General features: G+C 36.2%; 1 protein-coding gene across 3 annotated transcripts in view; it reads right to left on the bottom strand.

Moving 5' to 3' along the window:
- The window catches only part of Usp15 (ubiquitin specific peptidase 15), a 97,044-nt gene that overhangs the window by 32,273 nt on the left and 43,864 nt on the right, over positions 1–20,907 (bottom strand). For 2 of the 3 annotated variants that reach the window (XM_055612035.1, XM_055612037.1), the window contains exons 7-8: positions 16,475–16,561; positions 10,159–10,303 (exon numbers count right to left, since the gene is read on the bottom strand). In XM_055612035.1, coding sequence (XP_055468010.1) covers positions 10,159–10,303; positions 16,475–16,561 — 232 coding nt within the window. The remainder of the gene's footprint in view (positions 1–10,158; positions 10,304–16,474; positions 16,562–20,907) is intronic. The other variant, XM_055612036.1, reaches the window with a different exon arrangement.

Raw genomic sequence — 20,907 nt, forward strand, 5'->3', positions numbered from 1 at the left:
CTAAAATCGGTGTTTTTCAGAGATGAAAGAATTCATTATAAAACTTGGAAAATATTTGCACTCATATTTTTTCTCCCACCAATGTGTCCGTCCTCTACACAAATACTGCATGGCTTTTGAAGATGTCCTCTTTGGATACAATAGCTTCCCAGCTGCACCATATTTCCTTCTTCCATTTTAGGTTTCTGACCTATACTCCCAAACAAGAATATTCGGCTACTTATAATGTATTCACTTATGTTTCATAAAGCACCATGAAACAAATACACCTAAAATTAATTCATAATCTTCTCCCCACCCAAATGTATCCCTATATTTAACTCTTTTCCACTACTATGATTTCATTGATGTTACTATTCATTACTATAAAGCACAAGACTGATACTAGAGACACTTAGGACTCCTTTTATTCTTCCTTAAATTTAGTTTTCTATATGTGAGCGGTAACTGAAAGGGCTTACATTAAAAAAAAAAAAAAACAAAAAACAAAAAACAAACCCTTTCATTTGAACACGTATGGTGTGTGGACTAGGAATAGGAGAGAGATGAACAGAACCCTCAAAAAAAAAAAAAAAAAAGTATCAGCTGGCCATGAGTTGTATCCACGATGTGAGGAAAGCAATTCCCATTTTCCACAGGATGCTGGGGGAAGGGCTTTCTGGCTATTAGAGACCTAGGAAAGTTAAAGGGCAATGACGCCGACACTTAGAGAAAGATTAACAGATCAGGCAGAAGCACATAGGGAGTCATTACAGATAAAGACAATGAAAAATGGTGAGGTATGATGCATCAGGCCTAGATTTACAGAACTCTGTATGGTTTTAAGGATGAACCAATGTTGTGTGACCATACACATGACCATACACACATTTGTGGAGGGCTGAGGTCCAGGATGGATGTCTTCCTTGGCTGCTTTCCACTTTATCTTTTGAGAGAGAGTTCTCACTGAACTTGGAGCTTAGTGCTTGGCCAGCCAATAAGCCCTGGGATCACCTTCTCCCTGCTTCTCAGTATTGGGATTGCATGCCTAGCTTTTTGCTTGAGTACTAGGGAATCTAAAATCAAGTCCTCAAGCTTGCATGGCAATAAGGAACTACCTACCCAGCGCCCAGGGCCTAGCAAATGAAGAGGCAGTGTTAAGATATCAGAGTAACAGAAACCTGGAACTTTCAGTGTCTTTGCAACACATTCAGAGGTAAACTTTCCTTGTTATGGCTCGTGTGTGTGTGTGTGTCCGTGTCCCCCCAACTCATTTTGTCCTTACAACAAACTTCACTTCAGGCTCCTCTGTCCCTCAAACTTGATGTAGCTTTGAACATGTTTTCAAATCTGCCTTTGTCACACGCATTGTTTGGTCACAGCTCAAGTGTGAATGCCGAACGCATGACATTCAGGGTAAGTTAAGAGCTTTCTGGATTCATGTTACAATAACATTTCATTTTCCTCCTCATGATGCTTATTATAATTTATGTAGATTTTAATGCCAATTTCTCCCTACTAGACTACAAACCTGACAGAAACAAAACAGTTTTGTCATGGTGTAATTAGTACCTATTAGAGTGAAAGATACTCAATAGGACTTAAATATTTGTATAGTAAATTAATAAATGACATCACAGATACAGCTTACCTTGAAAAATTACTGAGTTTGGTAACATAGTATCTGAAGATAATTGTCAGAATAACTTCTGGTTTTTGAAAAATTAACTGATTTTAATTATACATGTGACAAACATTTACAGCCATATTCACAGACTATTTTAAGAACCTAATGAGAACTATGATTTCTTACATGCAATTACATAAATCTGAAACATTAATTTTATCACTAATGGAATACAATATCAATGATGTGGAAAATGAAATTACAAGGGAGAATGTGAACTATTTTGACCATGCTTCTGATCAAATGGCTATGTGTGGATATAACTTTCAAGGAAACTGCTCTGATGACTGAAAACAAGGGTGCTATATTATAAAATTATTGCGACTTTTATGGACCATTTATGTGTGTCCCAGATAGGTTTATAACGGTTAAACAATGTGAGTACCCTTAACTTGTCATGGCTAAGATGGCCAACTTTATGCCATGAGTATTTTGTCTGCATGTGTACACGTGCACTGTACTGGAGAGGAACTGGGTGCTGGATTCCCTGAACTGGAGATAAAGATGGTTGTAAACCTCCACGTGGGTCCTGGGAACCAAACTTGGCTCTCTCCAAGAGCAGTATGTGCCCTTAACTGCTTGGCCATTTCCCCAGCCATAATTAAAAAAAAAAAAAAAAAAGGTTATCTCAGAATATTCTAAATAACAATTCAGTTCAACTCATTTATTTCTCTCAGCCATGTAAAATTCTGTCTCTGCTTCCTTAAAGTTAAACAGGGATACATGGGCCTAACTTACTGACCTCTACCAAGAGGAAGCTAAGATATGAAAATGGCACAAAAAATAACCTGAACCACACAGATGATACTTGCTACTATTATCTGAAGACCCACTTCAACCTTGGACTGTTAAGGTCTTAATGGGTTAATCTGAGAGCTAGTAATTCATATTATTCACTGAACAGTGGCTCTAGTAATCAATTCATTAACCTTTTTCCTGCTCCAAACACTATAGTTTATAAGTTCTGAAAAAAAACCTGATACTATTTAGTAAATGGTTTCTACATAACCTATATATAAAGAATACTGAACTGAGAAAGCTGATTTTGTGTAAAAAGCAAAATCACAAACTGTTTCTTGTTATAAACAAAAATAAAGAACAAAAGGAGGTAGGGAGAGGAAAAAAGGAGGGAGGGAAGCAAGGGGATAAAAGAAAAAGTGTCAAGCATAAGCGGAATTAATTAGAATTTAAATGCATCCAGTTAAAAGGGATCAGTAAAAGAGAAAGTACGATGTACCCAGTATGGTTTTCATTCTTTCAAGATTTGCCAATCCAAATCTCCAGCATTTTATAGTGACTATTTGAGAATAACAACATGTAATTTAGGGTTCAGGGCTGATTTGGAAGATGGGGCAGAAAAGATTCTGAGCAGAGACCCTGGGGATCTGCTGAAAGGGTAGGGAAGCTTCATCTATGACTCCTCAATGGAATGGCTGCCTAAACATGACTTGGACAATGACCTACCTACTTGCCAACATGGCAGGGAGAAGTTTTGTGAACAAACATCTAGACAAAGAGCTACAAGCAGCCAAGAAATGCTGAGAGTAGGAAAATTGTCTTGCTCAGGAAAGACCCCCAAACTGGTCATCCAATATCACGTCACGAGCCCTTAAATCATATATGAACAAGTAACACTACAAGGGCTGAGCAAGTTGTTTTTATATATGTTTATACATATGCTTGATCGTTCAGTAACAGTAACAAAGAAAGATAGGCTACATTTTAAGAGGGAGTAGGAGGGTTGCATATGAGAGGGACTGGAAGGAATAAAGGAGGAAAATGACAAAATTACGTTTTACTTTCATAAGAAAAACAATTTAAGCCTGAAACTTGGAACTCCCCTAAAAATGTGGAATGCATTTGGTAAAGGGTTAAGTTTAAATGACATTTTTACATTAAACAAATGAGTTACATCAACAGAAGAAAGGCTGGCACCAGCTTCTCTCTAGGTCCAGTACAGACTGTAACGTGGAGGCTGGTGAGATGGCTTGGCAATGAAAGCACCTGCCACCAAGCGTGATGTGGGCAGGTGAATCCCTGGATCCACGCTGAAAGAGAGAACAGACTCTTCACCTGGAGCCTGATACACTTAAAACTGCTGTTAACAGACATGCAACCATCATGATCCCACTCAGTAAGAACACGGGAGTTCTGTGGCTGCTCTTTTAAATAAAATGGTATTTTGAATGTAACTTCTGATTCTCTCATACACTTTAAAATTGCCCATCCTCATATTAGTTATACTCAACAATATAATTCAAAGGCTGTTTAGCTGCCACACGGCATTCATTCAGGAATAAGGACAAAAATACATGCTAACTACATATGCAAATTTTTTTTTTTGTCTCTAGTTGGCTGACTGTGAATGCAGAACCCACAGATACTGAGGGTTGGCTATACTTTGAAATTGATGCTGATCATTTTAGCCAGGGTTATGCACAAACATTTCGTAATTTAGAATCTGGTGCATGTTTGTGATTCCTTAAAAATAATCTGTATGTACAATCTCTAACCATGTATCATTTCTCATGACCGGACTTAAGAACAAACAGAACTCTGTTATCAGTTTTTAAAAACACTGGTTATAGAGAACTTTGCTCATTTACAGAGAGAGCGAAGGAGGCAAGTTACTTATTTTCTCGTCAGCTGAGACAAGACTTGTTTCCATGACGAGGAGTCTCTATTACTGAAGGCACATGGCTACAGGACATTCTTTTTAGCGGCATTGCTTCTTCTCTAGTTGTGACTATTAAATTCTCACATGAGCATACTTTAGATAGTGTTCCTAAAATCACCTGTCAGGGATCACAGCATCTCCTTCCTCCTCGTCCTGTCTCTAAAAGAAAGGGGTTCTTCTCTTTTGCCGGAATCCAAAAAGAAAACAAAGAAAAAGCATCCCCTACCCATGTGTGGAAGGTGAGTATTCTGATGAAAGACACTCTGACGGAGTGTTGTTCATGCTTACAAGTGTTTCTGATAACAGTGCTTTCAGTTCTCACAGAAGGACCTCACTAACTAAATTTAGTAATCTGGACTAGACTGGACTGTCCTGGAAAGTATAGCTGGATTTCTAGATAGCTACATTTTTGATTATTAGAACTAATTATTTTCTTATAAGATCTGAAACTGCTGTTTTAAAATTTCTTGTATCTCACAAGTGACATCTTTCCTTCCTTCCTTCCTTCCTTCCTTCCTTCCTTCCTTCCTTCCTTCGGCAGAATAATTACTTAAATATAAAGTTGGAACAGGACTTGGTAGTGCAGCCTGCAATAAATCTCAGCTACTTGGCACAGTCTAGAGAGAGTTTACGACTACCTTATGGGGGTGGGTTGATACAAGGTAGGGGAGGGCTCCTCCCGTTTTCTGAGACAGGAAGGGGGAAGAAGGAGAAAAACATGAGAATGAAAGCAGGAAGGAGGCTGCTTTCAGGATGCAAAGTGAATACATAAATCAACTTGAACAAACAAGCCAGTTTGGGCCTTCTCTTAAAACAAACATTTAAAAGAGGGTCAGGGATTGTAGTGGTAAAGCATTTGCCTAGTACATATGAAGACCTGGATCATTCCTGATGACTACAGAAATTTGGTAACTAATACAATTACAAAGTTTCATGTTAAAATGAGTCTTTGAGATTTGTGTCACAATAATAAACAGAAGTCCACAAGGTAAGTGGGGGCCAGTGCATATTAAGCCATATTTAAAGTTATGAAATAACAAAGTAACAGCAGCTTCAGCTACAGTTTCCTATTCTACAATATAATGACCTGGTTTCTTTACAGAATGCTTTGTGCATGCACCTGTATATTTACATGTCTGAGCACACTAAAGTATGTGAGCTAAGTGAGAGGACAAATTTTGGGACCCTGCTCCTTTCTCCCTACCATAAGGGACCTCAGGACAGAATCACAAGGCTTGATGGCCCATCCTGAGCCATTTCAGTGGCTCCAAGGAATGCTATTTGTGCATAGCATTATTTATTTATATAAAATACTTCGAAAAGCCTTTAATTTTTCTACTTACTATTCTTCTGAATTTAATATTTCCCCCAATTTAATAGATTATAGAAAAGAGGTTGACTTTAAAAGTGTTTGGAATATCAACTCACTTTATATTTTATAACAAGAAAAGTGACTTCCTAGAATCTGTTTGGAGCCCTACTATGCTTAAATTAAGAGGATGAAAACATCACCATAGACTATGCTGCTTTCCAGTGGGAAAATACTCTAGCACTCTCTGCTTGAAATCCATCTGTAGAGCCCAGCTCCTAGGAAACAACAAAGGTTGGGGTGCTCTAGAGATCTATTATTATCTAATGCTAGTTAAATCACCTCCAACGCTGAAAAACGTAAACATTCTCTAAGTGGTATCGTTCATTAAGAGTACTAAAAAACTATACTGTATTATGGTCCACCAGGACATGGTGATATATGCCAGTAATCGAGATAATCTCAATCAGGGATTTGGGTTTGGAAGTGTGCTGCAGTCTGAGTATGTGTACCGTGCCTAATGGTGTGCTCAGAAAAGCTATACTAGCAAAGCTCAGAATGAGCAGACTATAAATACCACCACTGTAGCATTCAGTATTATCTTCTTAAAATTTACAGGGAGAGAAAACAAAACAAAACAAAAACAACTGCCCTCCCCCAACCCAATCAAACAAAATAAAACAAAAAACACAGGGGCCTTGGAAGACACAATCTTTCCAGTTACTCTGCTTAACTTTTTGGATAATTAAAAAAAAAACAACAAAAACTGGAGAGATTATCAGAAAAGTAGTTTCTCAGTTTATGATGTGTGCCTGGTGCTGAGCTGTGCATTTATGACCTCAAGTAAAGGCTGCATACTCATGATATGCATTACCACTGTTTCTTCATCATGAATGAGAAATATAAGCAGACATCGTGTGTCTACAGTGATACAGTTAGCAAGCAGATGAGCCACGTTTCCAATCTAGGTACACAATTCCAGATATAGTGATCAACTCATAAAATTAATTTTTATGAGTATGTGGCTGTCTTAAATAGGTTTTTGGTTTTCAAACTCAACTGTTCTGCTCCTTGGAGTCCTGGGATTCCATGGTAAATATTTTGGGACCACTAAATGTGAGTATTAGACAGGGTTTGAGAATTCCATACAGCTTAAGCAATTTCACTGTGTCCATTTAATTGCCGAGAATGAAATGAAGCTTTATACATAACTAAAGAACAGTTTCTCATAACTAGAAACAAAAATTTTGATACTGCAATACTTACAATGTAATAGTCATAATAATCGAGTTAGATACAAAGTATTTCACATATATCTGGTATTAAATAAATTTTAGCTAAATAAATTAAAACTACATGGCAAGCCTCTATGTACTAGAAAAAGCTAATTATATCACTATACCAGAAAAACAGAGTATCAATAACTAAAATAATGATGTTAAATTATGCCATTTAGTTCTTAATCACTGATCAGATATAGCATTACTAAATATAACCCAATTCTCATAAAAGGTGTAATTTTTCACACACATCTCCAGAATATTAATAATTACACCATTTTGATAAATATAATAAAATGACCACTCGCCTTTTTTTTTTTTTTTTTCAGATTATTGAATTACTGGCAGATGTTACATTAAAATTCTTTGAGTAGAAATGTTTGGAAGCTCATGAGCGGGCTTCAATTCTAAAGTTACAAAGGAAAAACCCAAAATGTTAACTGAGGACATTCTGAAAAGAATAAAACTAATGTACTCTTTTTGAGATTCTGAATCTATATTATAAGATAAAAGCAGAAAAAAAAAAAACAAAAACAAAAACAAAAAACAAACAAACAGGGGGCCTGGCTCAGAGAAGAACACTGTCTGCTCTTCCGGAGGACCAGGGTTTGATTCCCAGTAACCACATGGCAGCTCACAATCATCTGCAATTTCTGAGTCACAGAGGATCTGACGCCCTCTTCTGGTGGGCACCAGACAAGCATGTGTTGAGCAGAGATAACAAGCAAGCAAAACACCAATATTCATGAAAATAAATAAAATAACGTTATTTTTTCTTTTTCTAATTCATTTGGAAAAACTTTGTTTTAGAGAAAGTACAGTTTTCAACTAAATTAAAATGAGTAGAACAGTATCTACTATTCAACACAGCTATTGCTGAAATTTCCATTAAGGATCTTTAAGAAACATTACCAGCCATTCCTTCATGGTCATACTGCACTACATTAAAAGGCATGATTAGGGTTTGCCAATTAATTACAATAAAATAAATAAAGGACTTTAAAAGGCACTAATTCTAGCTGAACAAGATAGCTGTATCTAGTTATATTTAATTTTTGCCAGATATAATGGCTCAGGCCTATCCGCCTGTAAAGGACTATATTGACCCATGAAGGAGGCCAGCCTGCTCTATAGGATAAGTTCCAGATTAGCCTAGACTAGAGTAAGACTGGTCAGTGCCTCAAAAAGAAAAAAGAAAAAGAAGGAGAAGAAAAAATAAAATAATTCCCCCAAATGATTAAACTGATTACTGCCTTGTAGGGAACTGCCAGCACTACCCATGAGTGAATCATCCAAATATTCCTATTCTCTTATGACTCAAATGTCCAATGCCTGTGCTGTCAAGACACAACAGATAAAAACCACCACTGCAACAATACTAAGCGAAAAGAACGCACAATCAATTGTATCTTCCTTAGCCACTAGGTCTTATGAGAAAAACACCAAGGTAAGTTTCTTGTACTAGAATATTAGAATGAGAAATGCTCCAACTAGCCTCAAGCCCACAGAACCTGGAGAGGGATTCAGCTTGCTTTTCCTCTGCTCATCTGAGTGCTCAGTGCCCCATACTTTACTGTGACCTAAGCAACTATCAGGATAACAGGTTTGGCTTGTTCTCAGTTGTTTCCTTCTCTCCTTCCAAACACTGCAGATAAAATGTTAGATAATGTGTATCCAGACAGAACCTTTGAACAATAATGGGGTAAAGCAATCCATGTTCAAGCAGGAATACTGCTTATCCCAAAGGTTGAAACAAGAGTTTGTGAGCCTCTGCTTGACAGGTATGTAACTTTCTGAATGGTGACTGGAAGAAACTATGTTCCTTGTTCCCACGGGCTTACTGCCAACTCTTGGTGTACATAGTTCAGCTACATTTTAACTGGCTGTAAAGAGAAGGGTTTTAAAGATGCTGAGACTCATAGCCAAACTTTGGGCAGAGTGCAGGGAATCTTATGAAAGAAGGGGGAGATAGAAAAATCTGGAGGGGACAGGAGCTCCACAGACCAACTGTACCAAAATATCTGGACACAGGGGTCTTTTTCTGAGATGGATACTCCAACCAAGGACCATTGCATGGAGAAAATCTAGAATTCCTGCATAGATGCAGCCCCTGGCTCTAAGTATGTTCCCTAGTAAGGGAAACAGGGACTGTCTTGACATGAACTCAGTGGCCTGCTCATTGATCACCTCCCCCAGGGGGGGAAGCAGCCTTACCAGGCCAGAGGAAGACAATGCAGTCAATCCTGATGAGACCTGATAGGCTAGGGCCAGAGGTAAGTGGAGGAGGACCTCCCCTATCAGTGGACTGGGGAAGGGGCATGGGAGGAGAAGAGGGAGGGTGAGTTTGGGAGGGAATCAGGGAGGGGCTACAGCTGGGATACAAAGTGAATAAACTGTAATGAATTAAAAATAAATAAAAAAAGAGAAGGGTTAACTTAGGACTCAGCTGGACTCTTTAGATATTGGATGACAAAGCCTTATCATTGGTGGTACTTTCACCCATCCATGCTCTGTACTTTTTCCATGTGTACAGGAGATGAAATATTAAGATATGAAGAGAACAAAGAAAGCAGATTTAAAATTTATAATTCAAAGAAAAGACAAAAAGTGGTTAAGTTAAAATATCAAGAATAGTCTACCCTTACTTTTGGCTTTTAAAAACTCAATTTTACCTGTAATAAGGGAATAAAACAACTGTTCTAATTTATACATATACATAATTTTAACAAATACAGAAGAAAAGAAGACCATACAGAACATAACAGAGAGAAAAGTTCCATGGAAAGGAATAGGGAGGAGGCAGTGATATCTTACTTGAACACCCAAATCAAACGCTCGTGAAGAGAAAGTGGTTGAAACATGTCTCATTTTCAAATGTCAAGCCTTCATTAAGGTTTTAAAATTTAATTTTTTAAAGCAGCAGACCTCTACTGAATAAAGGAGAGATGTCACTGCCTGCTTCTACTTCGGGAATTTAAATCTGCTACTTGGAATGACATGTTTTGCATGAAGTAACATTCAGTCAATACAGCTACCTAGCTGCGAGGCAGGATAACATCCTAATTCCAGCAGCGTGTGAATGCCTAAATATCCCATGAATTACAAATTGCCAAAAATAATATTCTTGTACTGAAAAAAAAAAAAAAAAAAAAGGACAAAACATCTCTATATTTTCACAGCAATGATTCCCTGAAACATGAGTTTCACCCTGTTTAGAAACACCTACCTGGATAGCTGAGTTCATGAAACACGTATTTCCCAAGTTACTCAAGCCACAGAGGCCTGGCTGTTCATTGTTTCTTCCAGGTTCTGAATAATCATAGTTCTTATATGCAGTATATGATGGGAGACAATAATTTGAGTTTTTCACACTGGAAGAAAAAATTATAAAAATGCAGCTAATTACAACACAATATAGTTACAATAAAGAGTACTTTACAGTTATTAATGAGATATGTAGTTAACCATCAAATATCTTTTACTGGATTTTGAGATGCCGCTTTGAAAGCGACCTCTTTAATGAAGGCCCTTTTTATCAGAGCCACATCACTTAGCTATACCCACTATCACATCATTCTTTCCCGGGTTAATGGGAGCAGCGTCATGGCTTGTTCCATTCTTCACTGCTCTGCTTCAGGGAGAGTGAGAGCCCTGGGAGCAGGGCAGGGCTTTACTTACAGGTGAGCACTGAGAAGCTCAGGGCCACTACAACATCAGCGGATGTGCACCAAGGATTCTATTTATAGCTTTCATGCAAGACTAGCAAAATCTAGTACTGAGATGCAGAGAACAGTCTCATCAGGAATGCAGAATGTACTGTGTGCAAGTGGACCCAATTATTACTGACTTTTTTCTAGTTGCTGCAATATCACACTTTAATTTTGTAAACTCAAAATATTTTTAAAAAAAAGGCCCCCCAAAATTTTAAATTTAAAAAATTGAATAATTTTAGAAAGAATTAAGTCAATAGGATAACTCTTATATATATATATATATATATATGATTTTTTAAAAAAAGATGAATTCTTAATTTTTAATAGGCTAGCTATAAAATACTTTAGAGCAGTTTAAAAAATCAGACTTTCAAAACTTTTTATTCATAATTTTTTTCACTATGATGAACATGAATGCAAATCGAGGTCAGGGGCTAGAAGTAAATAATAATGCAGCTTTACAAATAAACATAATAAATCAGTAACTCTAGGAATACTGACTGCCTATAATTTATTTCTGATATTTAAGTTTCTCATTTCAAATATTTTACTTTATTATTCTATAATCATATCCTCACTAGGTTATTATAATGGTTTACATAAACTATACTACTGCTTATTCTAAAAAAGGTTTTTTAGTAAATATATGTACACTATTCCAAACAGGTAACACAAACACCCAAGTCAGTGCAACAGTAGACAATTAGGCAGCTTGTCAGACAACTGGCAGCTCTGAGGTCATCAAGGACAGACCCTGATCAGCCTTTGGAGCACTTTTACTGTAACATACTAACTCTAAGTTAAAGAAAAATATCCCAGTCCCTGCCTCTAGGACCAGAAGTACCATATAAAGCTAGGCTGAGGGGCACTATACGAAAACTTCTTCCTCCTGGTAAAACATGGCTATTTTTATTTAAATTTTTAAAAATTACTTTTAACTCTTCGTTATCAGTGAATTTTGGTCAACAGAATGGGATCTGTGCATTATCTCTGGCCCTGAGTGAACACATGTCATTCTAAACTTCCCTAAAGGTTACAGGATTATAAAAAACATACTTTTGCCCCCTCCCTTTCCTGTCATCTGGACAGGAAGACTAAGCTAAAAATAGCCTCTTTTCTAATCAGACAGCACTAACAGATTTCTGAAGCCTCTCCTTTAATACAGTTGCTTCCAGCTAGCTCTTCCCTGCTAAGTACTTCCCCAACTTCTCTCTCCTACTCTAAATCAAACCTCTCTCCTTTCTCCTCCCCCTCCCTTCCTCTCCTGATTCTATCCTGAATCCTAAGGCATGCTTGCTCCAGCAGTTAGGACTGTCTTTCTATAAAGGACTCCATACCATTACAGACTTGTCTCTAACCCCCAAAGGTATAGCCCACTCTCTCCCGTTACCCATTTTCATCCTCCCAGTGGACGTTGAGATTTTTAGCTTGTTTACCCTGGTCTCTTGCACTCTAATACAGTCCAATAAAACTGGCCTTCAGATTTTTTTTCTGAGTCTGTTTTTAATGATACCATAAATATTTTGCAGTTAAAAAAAAAAGTCTACTGGAAGATTAAATGCAAATATCAAGGCCCAGAGAATTGCAAGCTTGATAAAATCACATTACAGCTGCTGAACTTGTAGCTATTTGTTTTAAAGTTAATTATAAAGCAAACATATTTACCTCAAGTTTCTTCTTTTTTAAATTACTAACCTTTATTACTTCTGTTTGATAGTTCTAGTAACTAAAAGCTTGCCAAATACCTACTGGCAATTTAATGTATCATCATTCAGAATTCAATTAAAATCAAGATCTTCTACACAAAAAAAGGCCTATGTTTCTTATACATTTCTATACATGACAGAAAAACAAAAAAACAGATACACCCTGGCTGTGAAATAATACTGAAATTCAACTAGTTACAGCAAAAAAAGCAAAGTAACCCTTAATACATACTCATGACATGTGCGTCCAGGCTTGCACACACTAATTAAAGCACATTTACATGCTTATCCCAGAAGCAGTCTTTCCTTACATGTAATATAGATGCAGGGAAATTCAAGGTCTTATGCTAAAAGTAATACAGACTGTTTTGTTGGGCTAGAACTTTTACTTACCCAGAAATGGGAAAACCTTATGTGTAAAGCAGTTTTCTGGCTGTGTTTTTAAAAACCTGAATCTTTTAAAAGGTGTGTATACTTTGGTTTAAATGATGGGGATCAGTGTAATACTTACCCCAAAATTAAGACAATCTGTCTGCTCGTTGATGATGATGAGAGCAAATGAATTCAGAGCACTTAGCTACTAGCCTCTTCTGGTCATCTGTACTCCACATTAAAGCTTGTCATGGCAAGTACAAAAGCTAACAAATGTCAATACACTTCAACAAAATACACAGGAGCTTGACAAGCTTTCCTAACCTACAGATGCCATTCTCTCCCTTTCTGCTAGTGACAGAAGTTGGTCATCTTGTCTAAAGAACAAACTACTTTGAAAAATTAAATTACAGAAGTATCAATAGGAGTTTTAAAAGTATACTGCATTAGGCTGGTCAGTGGTGGTATGTACCTTTAATCCCAGCACTCAGGAGGCAGAGGCAGATGGATCTCTGAGTTAGAGGCAGTCTACTAGGACAGCCAGGGCTACACAGAGAAACCCTGTCTCGAAAAACAAAAAGTACACTGTGTTAGTTCTGTATTGTAAACCCTCTTTAACATGTAAAAACAGAAAGTTTTAGAAGGAATCAGATCTGACTTTTTACTACAACTTTCCAAATGAACTTTCAATGAGCACTGCTGTTTGGCACCATGAAACATATATTTAATCACACTCACTCTGAAGGTAACGAAAGTGTGTTCACCTACGCTATTTAGCAAGAACAGATGGTAAGCCCTAGATGTCTACAAAATCTACAATTACTGCTCTGACTTCATCTCATACAGGGCATTACTTCCACTTCAAAAGAAAGTGAGTAAAGCTAACAAAACACCTACTTTGATATGGAGCGTTAAAATCTAGACCTTTCATAGCAATATTAGTAATATATCATATGCAGTAGGGTAGGAAAATAAAGGTAACAAAACCATCAACAGCTAAAAGCCCGACAGATTTAAAGAATCTTCATAAGTTGTAACTGAGTCAAACTGTTTCGTCACCTAAGAGGTGATACTGCTGAACAGGGGAAATGAATTGTACTCTAAAAAGAGTCTTCACAATTTTTTAAATAAAAGTTTTATTAAATGCAAATGAAATAATTATAAGTGTACTATATCACATTTACAATAATACTGTTATTTCTGGAAGCGAAATTTCACCTCAGTAACATATCAGTGTATAGTAATTTTAGTCTTGGACTTGTAAAAATAGCACTTTCTAAATATAATACAGTACTTACAATATACTTTAATATAGAATTTAAATCTATAGACTTTTTTCACATGCATCAAGTTTTAAAATTATATGTTACCCAGACAGATCACTCTTTTATCAACCCACTTTTACTGAGACTATACCATTTCCCTCTGAAGTCTCTGGCTACTACTTATTTCTGCAAGTCAAATAAAATTCAGGAAATAAATCTTATGCAAAAGTCACTTAAGTATGTTAATTCAAGTTACAACAACAATCCCGAAATCCCTAAATTCTGCTCTTTACTCAGAAGGGTAAACCACATACACAATTTCAAGCTCATAGCTCCACGGGAGGTGGCTCCATCCTAAGTAACTGAAGGGTCCTAAGTAACTGCAGGGAGCGCCTCCCTTCAGAGGTGCTAAGACTAGAGCACTAGGGCACACCATGACTTCTTTAGTGCACATCAGGAAAAAGTAAGACAAAAACAGAAAAACAAGACAACATTTACCAACACAACGACTCCAGCCAAAATTCAGTCCATTAGGAATAGCATTTATACATAAAGTTAAAATGGCTTTAAAAATGAGCATAACAGCAGAGTACAGCTGTAATTTACGTATTTTATAGTAAATGTGGGAACCATCTACAATTAGTACAAACAACAAATTTTATTCTCTACAAAAATAATTTTGTTGAATTAAAATACAAATAAAACACCAAATGGGTCAGAAAATATTTCTTTCTTAAGAAAGTTTCTTCCTGCTGATATAAACTTTTACATGGAAGAGATGGAAATATAACATCTGCGTATTCACACCTTCCATACTGCACTATTACATGATTCTGTCATGCTAACATACACTGCACATGTTTTTATGAATTACGAAATAAAGGTATGTTTCAAGCTTGCCTGAATTGGGAAACTCATCATTAAAAAGGTGTGTTAATATCCCAGCAATTCGGAAGAAAGTCTTCCAAGACATTATAGCTGAATTTTTCTGGCTTTAGTTTGCAAAATTAATCAGTGGGAACTTTGACAGTAAAGTACTTATACTCAATTCCTTTTATTACACATTTATATTATTTAGTTTCTGACTCAGAAAATTTCTTACCTTTATGAACGTGATGTCTATCCTTAAAAAATAAAACTGTTTTTTTCTCCCAATTCTTTACCTTCTTTTAAACGCTTGATTAATCCTGGATTAAAAGTTCTAAAAAGAAAAAGTCCAGAGAGCTATCCAATCTCTTGGATGGTATTTCTTTGATAACTGGAACTTTTTTTTTTTTTTTTTTTTTTTTTGCTGTTTAGAATCTGATGACATCAGATTACTTTCCATATAAAGGTATTCTGGGATTGCCTGGTCCACTGAACTGTATGTGTTTTCTTTGACAAAACCGTGCTGTTTACATTTCTTATTTTGTAGTATGTTATAGAACTAACCATTCCCACTATTTTTCCCTTTAAAATTATCTTATCTATTATCATATACTTAGAACTCAGTCTTGTCAGAATCACTTTGCCAAGTTCCTACAAAACACAATGATTTTAACAGGGAAATTAAACTTATAATGTAATTACTGCTTGATTTATAATTATTTCACAAACTGCTGTAGTGTTCTCAAGTTTATAAATAAGATGGCATTTCTGAAGTATAGTAGCATCTAAGCTATCTTAATTTTTAAAGTAATACATAACCACAGGGTAGATATCACACCCTTAAGTAAAGACATAATCTTATTTGGATAAAAGTTCTCATACATTGGTGGGCAAATTACAATTAAAACAGTTTTCTTTTTATTTTTTTCCAGTAAGATAAAAATGCCATGTTTTGGCAGTGAGATAGCTCAACACGTAAAATGTCTGGCATAGAAGCCTGGTGACTTGAGTTCAATTCCTGAAACGATTTAAGGTGAAGGGTGAAATGATTCCACAAAATGTAATTTTTAAGGCAGCACAGATGTTATAGGAAGGTCTAAGTGACTTTCAACATTTTAAAAAGCAATTAAGCACATATTTTCACAAACTACATAATTCTAAATATCACTTTTCATAGGGAAGAGAAACTTTTTAGTATTTAAGAAAAATAGGGTTTTCCATGGTATCTGCTTTCCATTAAGAATCACCAATACATGCTTTATTATGGTTATTATCTACTCTAAGATGACATACATGAGCTTTGTACTTGTCCTATATCCTTCAGTTGCAACAAAGTCCTATAAAATATCAATAGTTAGAATCTAAATTTTAGAATATAAAATTCTGAGAGTTCTTTTGAACTTTCAGTCAACTATTCTACTATCTTGTATTAAGTCCAGTAGTTTTTAAAATGTTTTATTTCTTGTGAAGTGACTCTTGAAAGAACTGATCAGTAATTGAAAGGAAAGCAAATTTTGGTCCATGAAGACTTTTATCCTAAGTTTTAGATACAAGAGATCTTTCTGCAACCACAATGGGCCAACCAATTAAACAAAGAGCTTTTAAGAGTCAGTGCTTACTTTCTGTTGTTGATGTTGTTATAATTATTTGATAGAGATGAAGGAGAGATCTTTGGTAAAGTTGAAAAATTGGATGCACCTGGGGACCTTTAAAAATATGAAAATGTCAAATTAGATAAAAAATGAAGAATTATGAAATTATGAAATAAAGAAAAGAAGAAACAGATGACAATGTAGTAAGTGAATGCTGGAAAATAGATTTTATGGTCAAAATAATTATAGTAACATTTGGTTTTAAATTTTCCATACATATTCCTTTGAAATAATAAAACAAAAGAGAAATTTTATTTTTCAAATAAAATTTATGAAACTTTAAAACTTGACGTTACGCTTATAAGCCTACTAACTAACTCAATATATCCATTTCTCAGAGTAACGGTTCTAACATTTCATAATCAATTTTTGCATGTGTAATGGAATGAGGTTACTTTACTTTCCTTGGTACCAGGGTATTGTAATCATATACATCACTGATGTGGGGCTCAGAGAATGTCACTCACTCATAATTTTTGACATCAACAGGAAAAAAGAACACAAGAGAATTCGAATATAATCTCAAGAAACAATATTTGGACAAAGCCATGTCTAGAACAACCAAAGAATGTACACTTGACTTTGTAATACACACTTCATTAACTCAGTCTTTGAGGGAATTTCTACAATGACTGGCTTTTAGAAAGCAGATGGACTTTAAAGAAAAAAATTAATTAATCTATTAGAAAGAAATAATTAAAGTACATAAAGGTGTCTGAAAGATCCAATTTTCCTTGAGTTCTGTAACAACTGACATTGCCTATGTAAAACCTAGCTGGGGGCTGTGAAACTGTACTATATTAACTCACAGTAACTGTACGCGAGGCCCAAGGCGATGGATGTTAAAAATGAATCTCCTCCATGCAGGTAAACAGGCAAAACTTACTTAAAGTAATCTGTATTTAATCTTTACACACACATATATATTACATGAAATAAGCAGGAGTGCAGGACAACCAAGGCTACACAGAGAAACTCTGTCTGGAAAAAAAAAAATTGCCTTTCTTTGTGAAGAAGATTCTTTTTGCTGACAATTGCATATTGATGGGTTCAGTTAGGTGCCTTTCCAAAAGAAGGCTCTTTACAGGACAGTATTTTACTGTTAGCTGAAACAGAAATTCAGTCAGCTAAGGTTTAAGAGAAAATACGGTAGAGGACATATTCTGAAGCTTTACTGTCACTAAAATTTTAGCTAGTACTTTTTCATCGTTAAGAGACAGAAATATCTTTGCCTTTTGATAAAATTTGTTTGTTTTTTGACATAGGATCTCGATACGTAGCCTCAATCTGACTGGCCTAGAGCTCAGAGGTCCACCTGTCTTTGCCTGCCCAGGCTTGGGATTGAAGGCACACACCATAAACTGGCCACTTAAAAAAAAAAAAAAAATCTAATGGGATTAGATTTTTCAATTACAGCAATGATTTGAATATATTAATCTCTAAAACTTGATTCAGTACAACTTTGCAGAATTCCCTTCTATTTTTCTTTAAATAAAGCTATGCCTCATTTAATCAAGTAGAGACATAGTCACATACATCTGCCCGTCCAGAGCTAGTACTACTGCTGAGTAGCTGCACGTAGAGATTACATTGAAAAGGAATGAAGGAGCAGTGCTAACTTGCACTGTGATAGCAATTTCTATGAAGTTCACTCAAGCACTCAAACATTATTCAAATTATTACCGTATTACTTGTTTACAGTGAGTCTGAGAATATGAAAAGATATAGTTCCTGATCTCATGCAAGCCTGTAGTCTAATGGGGGAGAAATGACACAGAAAAGTTGATGTAAAACACTAAGTGCTTTAACAACTTTTAGTATAAGATTTTGTAAGTGTGACAAGAAGCACCTTGAAAACGATATGCAGTTAGTGGTATTCATGGGAATTAGGAGCACTCATTGTAGAAAGAACAGTTATGCAAAAGTGTGGGACTGTAGGAACGGCTGCTTTAAGGATTAACAGTAGAATGGGCATGGCTGAAACAGGAGGTGTACAGCGGTGAGAAGAAAAGCAAGTATGACAGGTACGATAATAAACAGCCGTTTATGTCTTGAGAAGGATCAGAATTTCACCCAACTGATGGACATATTACCGATTTTAATGAGGATCATCAACATAATCAGGTTTACATTCTAATAAGATTACTTAATGGGGGAAGAGAAAAAAATACAGTGATGAATACAGACTAGGAAACTATCAAGATGACAATGGTGGGATTCAATGAAGAGTGAGATTAAGAAAACGGAGTGAGCAAGGACAACATGCTTGTATTTAAAAAGCAGTTTTCAAGGAACTGGTCATGACCTCAGGAGATGAAGGACTGACATCCCTTTCATTGCAACTTGGAGGTTAAAATTACTTTCATAATACCGAGACATTATCAAAATGTTATTTGATAGCTTTTTTGGATTGGTATTTGACTTCAATGTTAGGTCAAACTCCTGGCCCATGCAAAGGAATGAAAAAGCACTAGGCACAAGGCAATCTTCACCACTCAGTAACAAATAATTCAATGCATCAACAGTAGGACTGGACTTAAGACACTTTAGCACTATGGCGAGAGAGGTAGGGGTCATGGGTGTAGATTGATAGGTTGATCAATTTGATCTTGGAAACCCTCTGTGAAAATAACGTCAATTTTCTTTTAACAAAAAAAAAAAGAAAGAAAGAAAAATGCAGAATGACATTTGTCTTCATCTTCCTTAACCCCATTAAAACACCCAATGAACACAATGGTATTTCTGTAGACTTTTTGTCTCAAAATGTTTGACTTTTTTTTAAAAAAAAAATCTTATTGCTCTTTTGCTTGTTTATTATGGTTTCCAATTTATCCATAATATACAAGTGTTTCTTGTCTACTTTTTTTGTTTGTTTGCTTGCTTTTTTGGTTTTGTAAAGAGAGAGAAAGAGCATAGAACTGGGTGGTTGGGAAAGTGGGATCAGGGAGGGATTACGGTAAGGGAAAGGTGTGATCAGTATAAGAAATTAATTTAAAAAGTTCTGTAGAAGTGTTTAAAACACTACTCTTACGGAAGGTGTCTTTATTTTTAAAAGTTAATTTTATGAACATGTTACTGATGTTAAAATATAATTGTTCAATATTGTTATTTATAAATAGTTTATATTTTAATTAATTATAATAAACTCAATAAACCCACATAAAAAAAGTTCCTTGGGTGGCTAGAAACAACAAGATACTAAACAGCAATGCTTAGGAAACACCATTTCATAGGTGCTCTCTGTGAGATGTGCTACTTAGATGGGAAAAGTGTGACTAAGGAATCAGGACCCCTGAACAGCACCTGATAAAACTAATGCTGGAAGTGTATATACAGGAATTTAGATGAAGTTGTAAGTCCTAATTCTAATGGTATCAGTTTTTTAAGAAAAACGTTTTGGCTACGAGTCTCAGCCTCTGCTTGGATACCTCTACCAGTAGAATCTTTCAGAGGCTGTCTGTGGTAGGCTCTTGTCCTGTTCCCTGTCTTCTCCTGCTTCCAGTGTCTAATGCATTGGTCTTTCTGAATGAGGATTGAGCATCTTCCCTAGGGTCTTCCTTGTTGTTTAGCTTCCTTAGGAGTATGGATTTTAGTATGCTTAGCCTATATTATATGTCTAATAACTACTTATGAATGATTTTATACCATGTGTGTCTCTGGGCAGAGTGCAGGGAATCTTATGAAAGAAGGGGAAAATAGAAAGACCTAGAGGGGACAGGAGCTCCAAAAGGAGACCAAGAGAGCCAAAAAAACTGAGCCCTGGGGGCCCTGCAGAGACTGATACCCTAACCAAGGACAATGCATGGGGAGGACCTAAAACCCTGACTCAGTCTCTAAGTGGGTTTACTAGTAAGGGGAGCAGGGGCTTTCTCTAGCATGAATTCAGTGGGGTGCAGCCTTGCCAGGCCACAGAGGAAGACAATACAACCAGTCCATATGAGACCTGATAGGCTAGGGTCAAATAGAAGGGGAGGAGGACCTCACCTGTCAGTGGATTAGAGGAGGGGAATAGGGGGTGAAGAGGAAGGGAGGATGAGATTGGGAGGAGACCATGGAGGAGGACACAGGCATGATACAAATTGAATAAATTGTCATAAATGATAATAATAAAATAAAAAAGGAAAAAGCTTTGCACTGGACTGCCTCTTGACTTTGAGGGCCTACTAAGGGCGCACAAAGGTCTTTATATAAATCTGAGGGTTACTAATGCATGTAAGATACGTAAGATATAAGCATAGCTGCAGCCTAGACTCAGTGAAGCCAGGGAAGGTCTCACAGGGTATATGGGAGTGATTCTCTCAAAAGAAACAGGGTCTTATTAACTTGTGAATGATAGTCAAGGACAGCATTGGAAAAAGCTAGCTGTCCAGAGGGCAGGGAGTGGTCTTATTAACTTGTGG

The sequence above is a fragment of the Psammomys obesus genome, unplaced genomic scaffold (assembly GCF_907164565.1).
Source record: "Psammomys obesus unplaced genomic scaffold, mPsaObe1.curated_primary_1811, whole genome shotgun sequence".
NCBI classification, from domain to species: domain Eukaryota; kingdom Metazoa; phylum Chordata; class Mammalia; order Rodentia; family Muridae; genus Psammomys; species Psammomys obesus.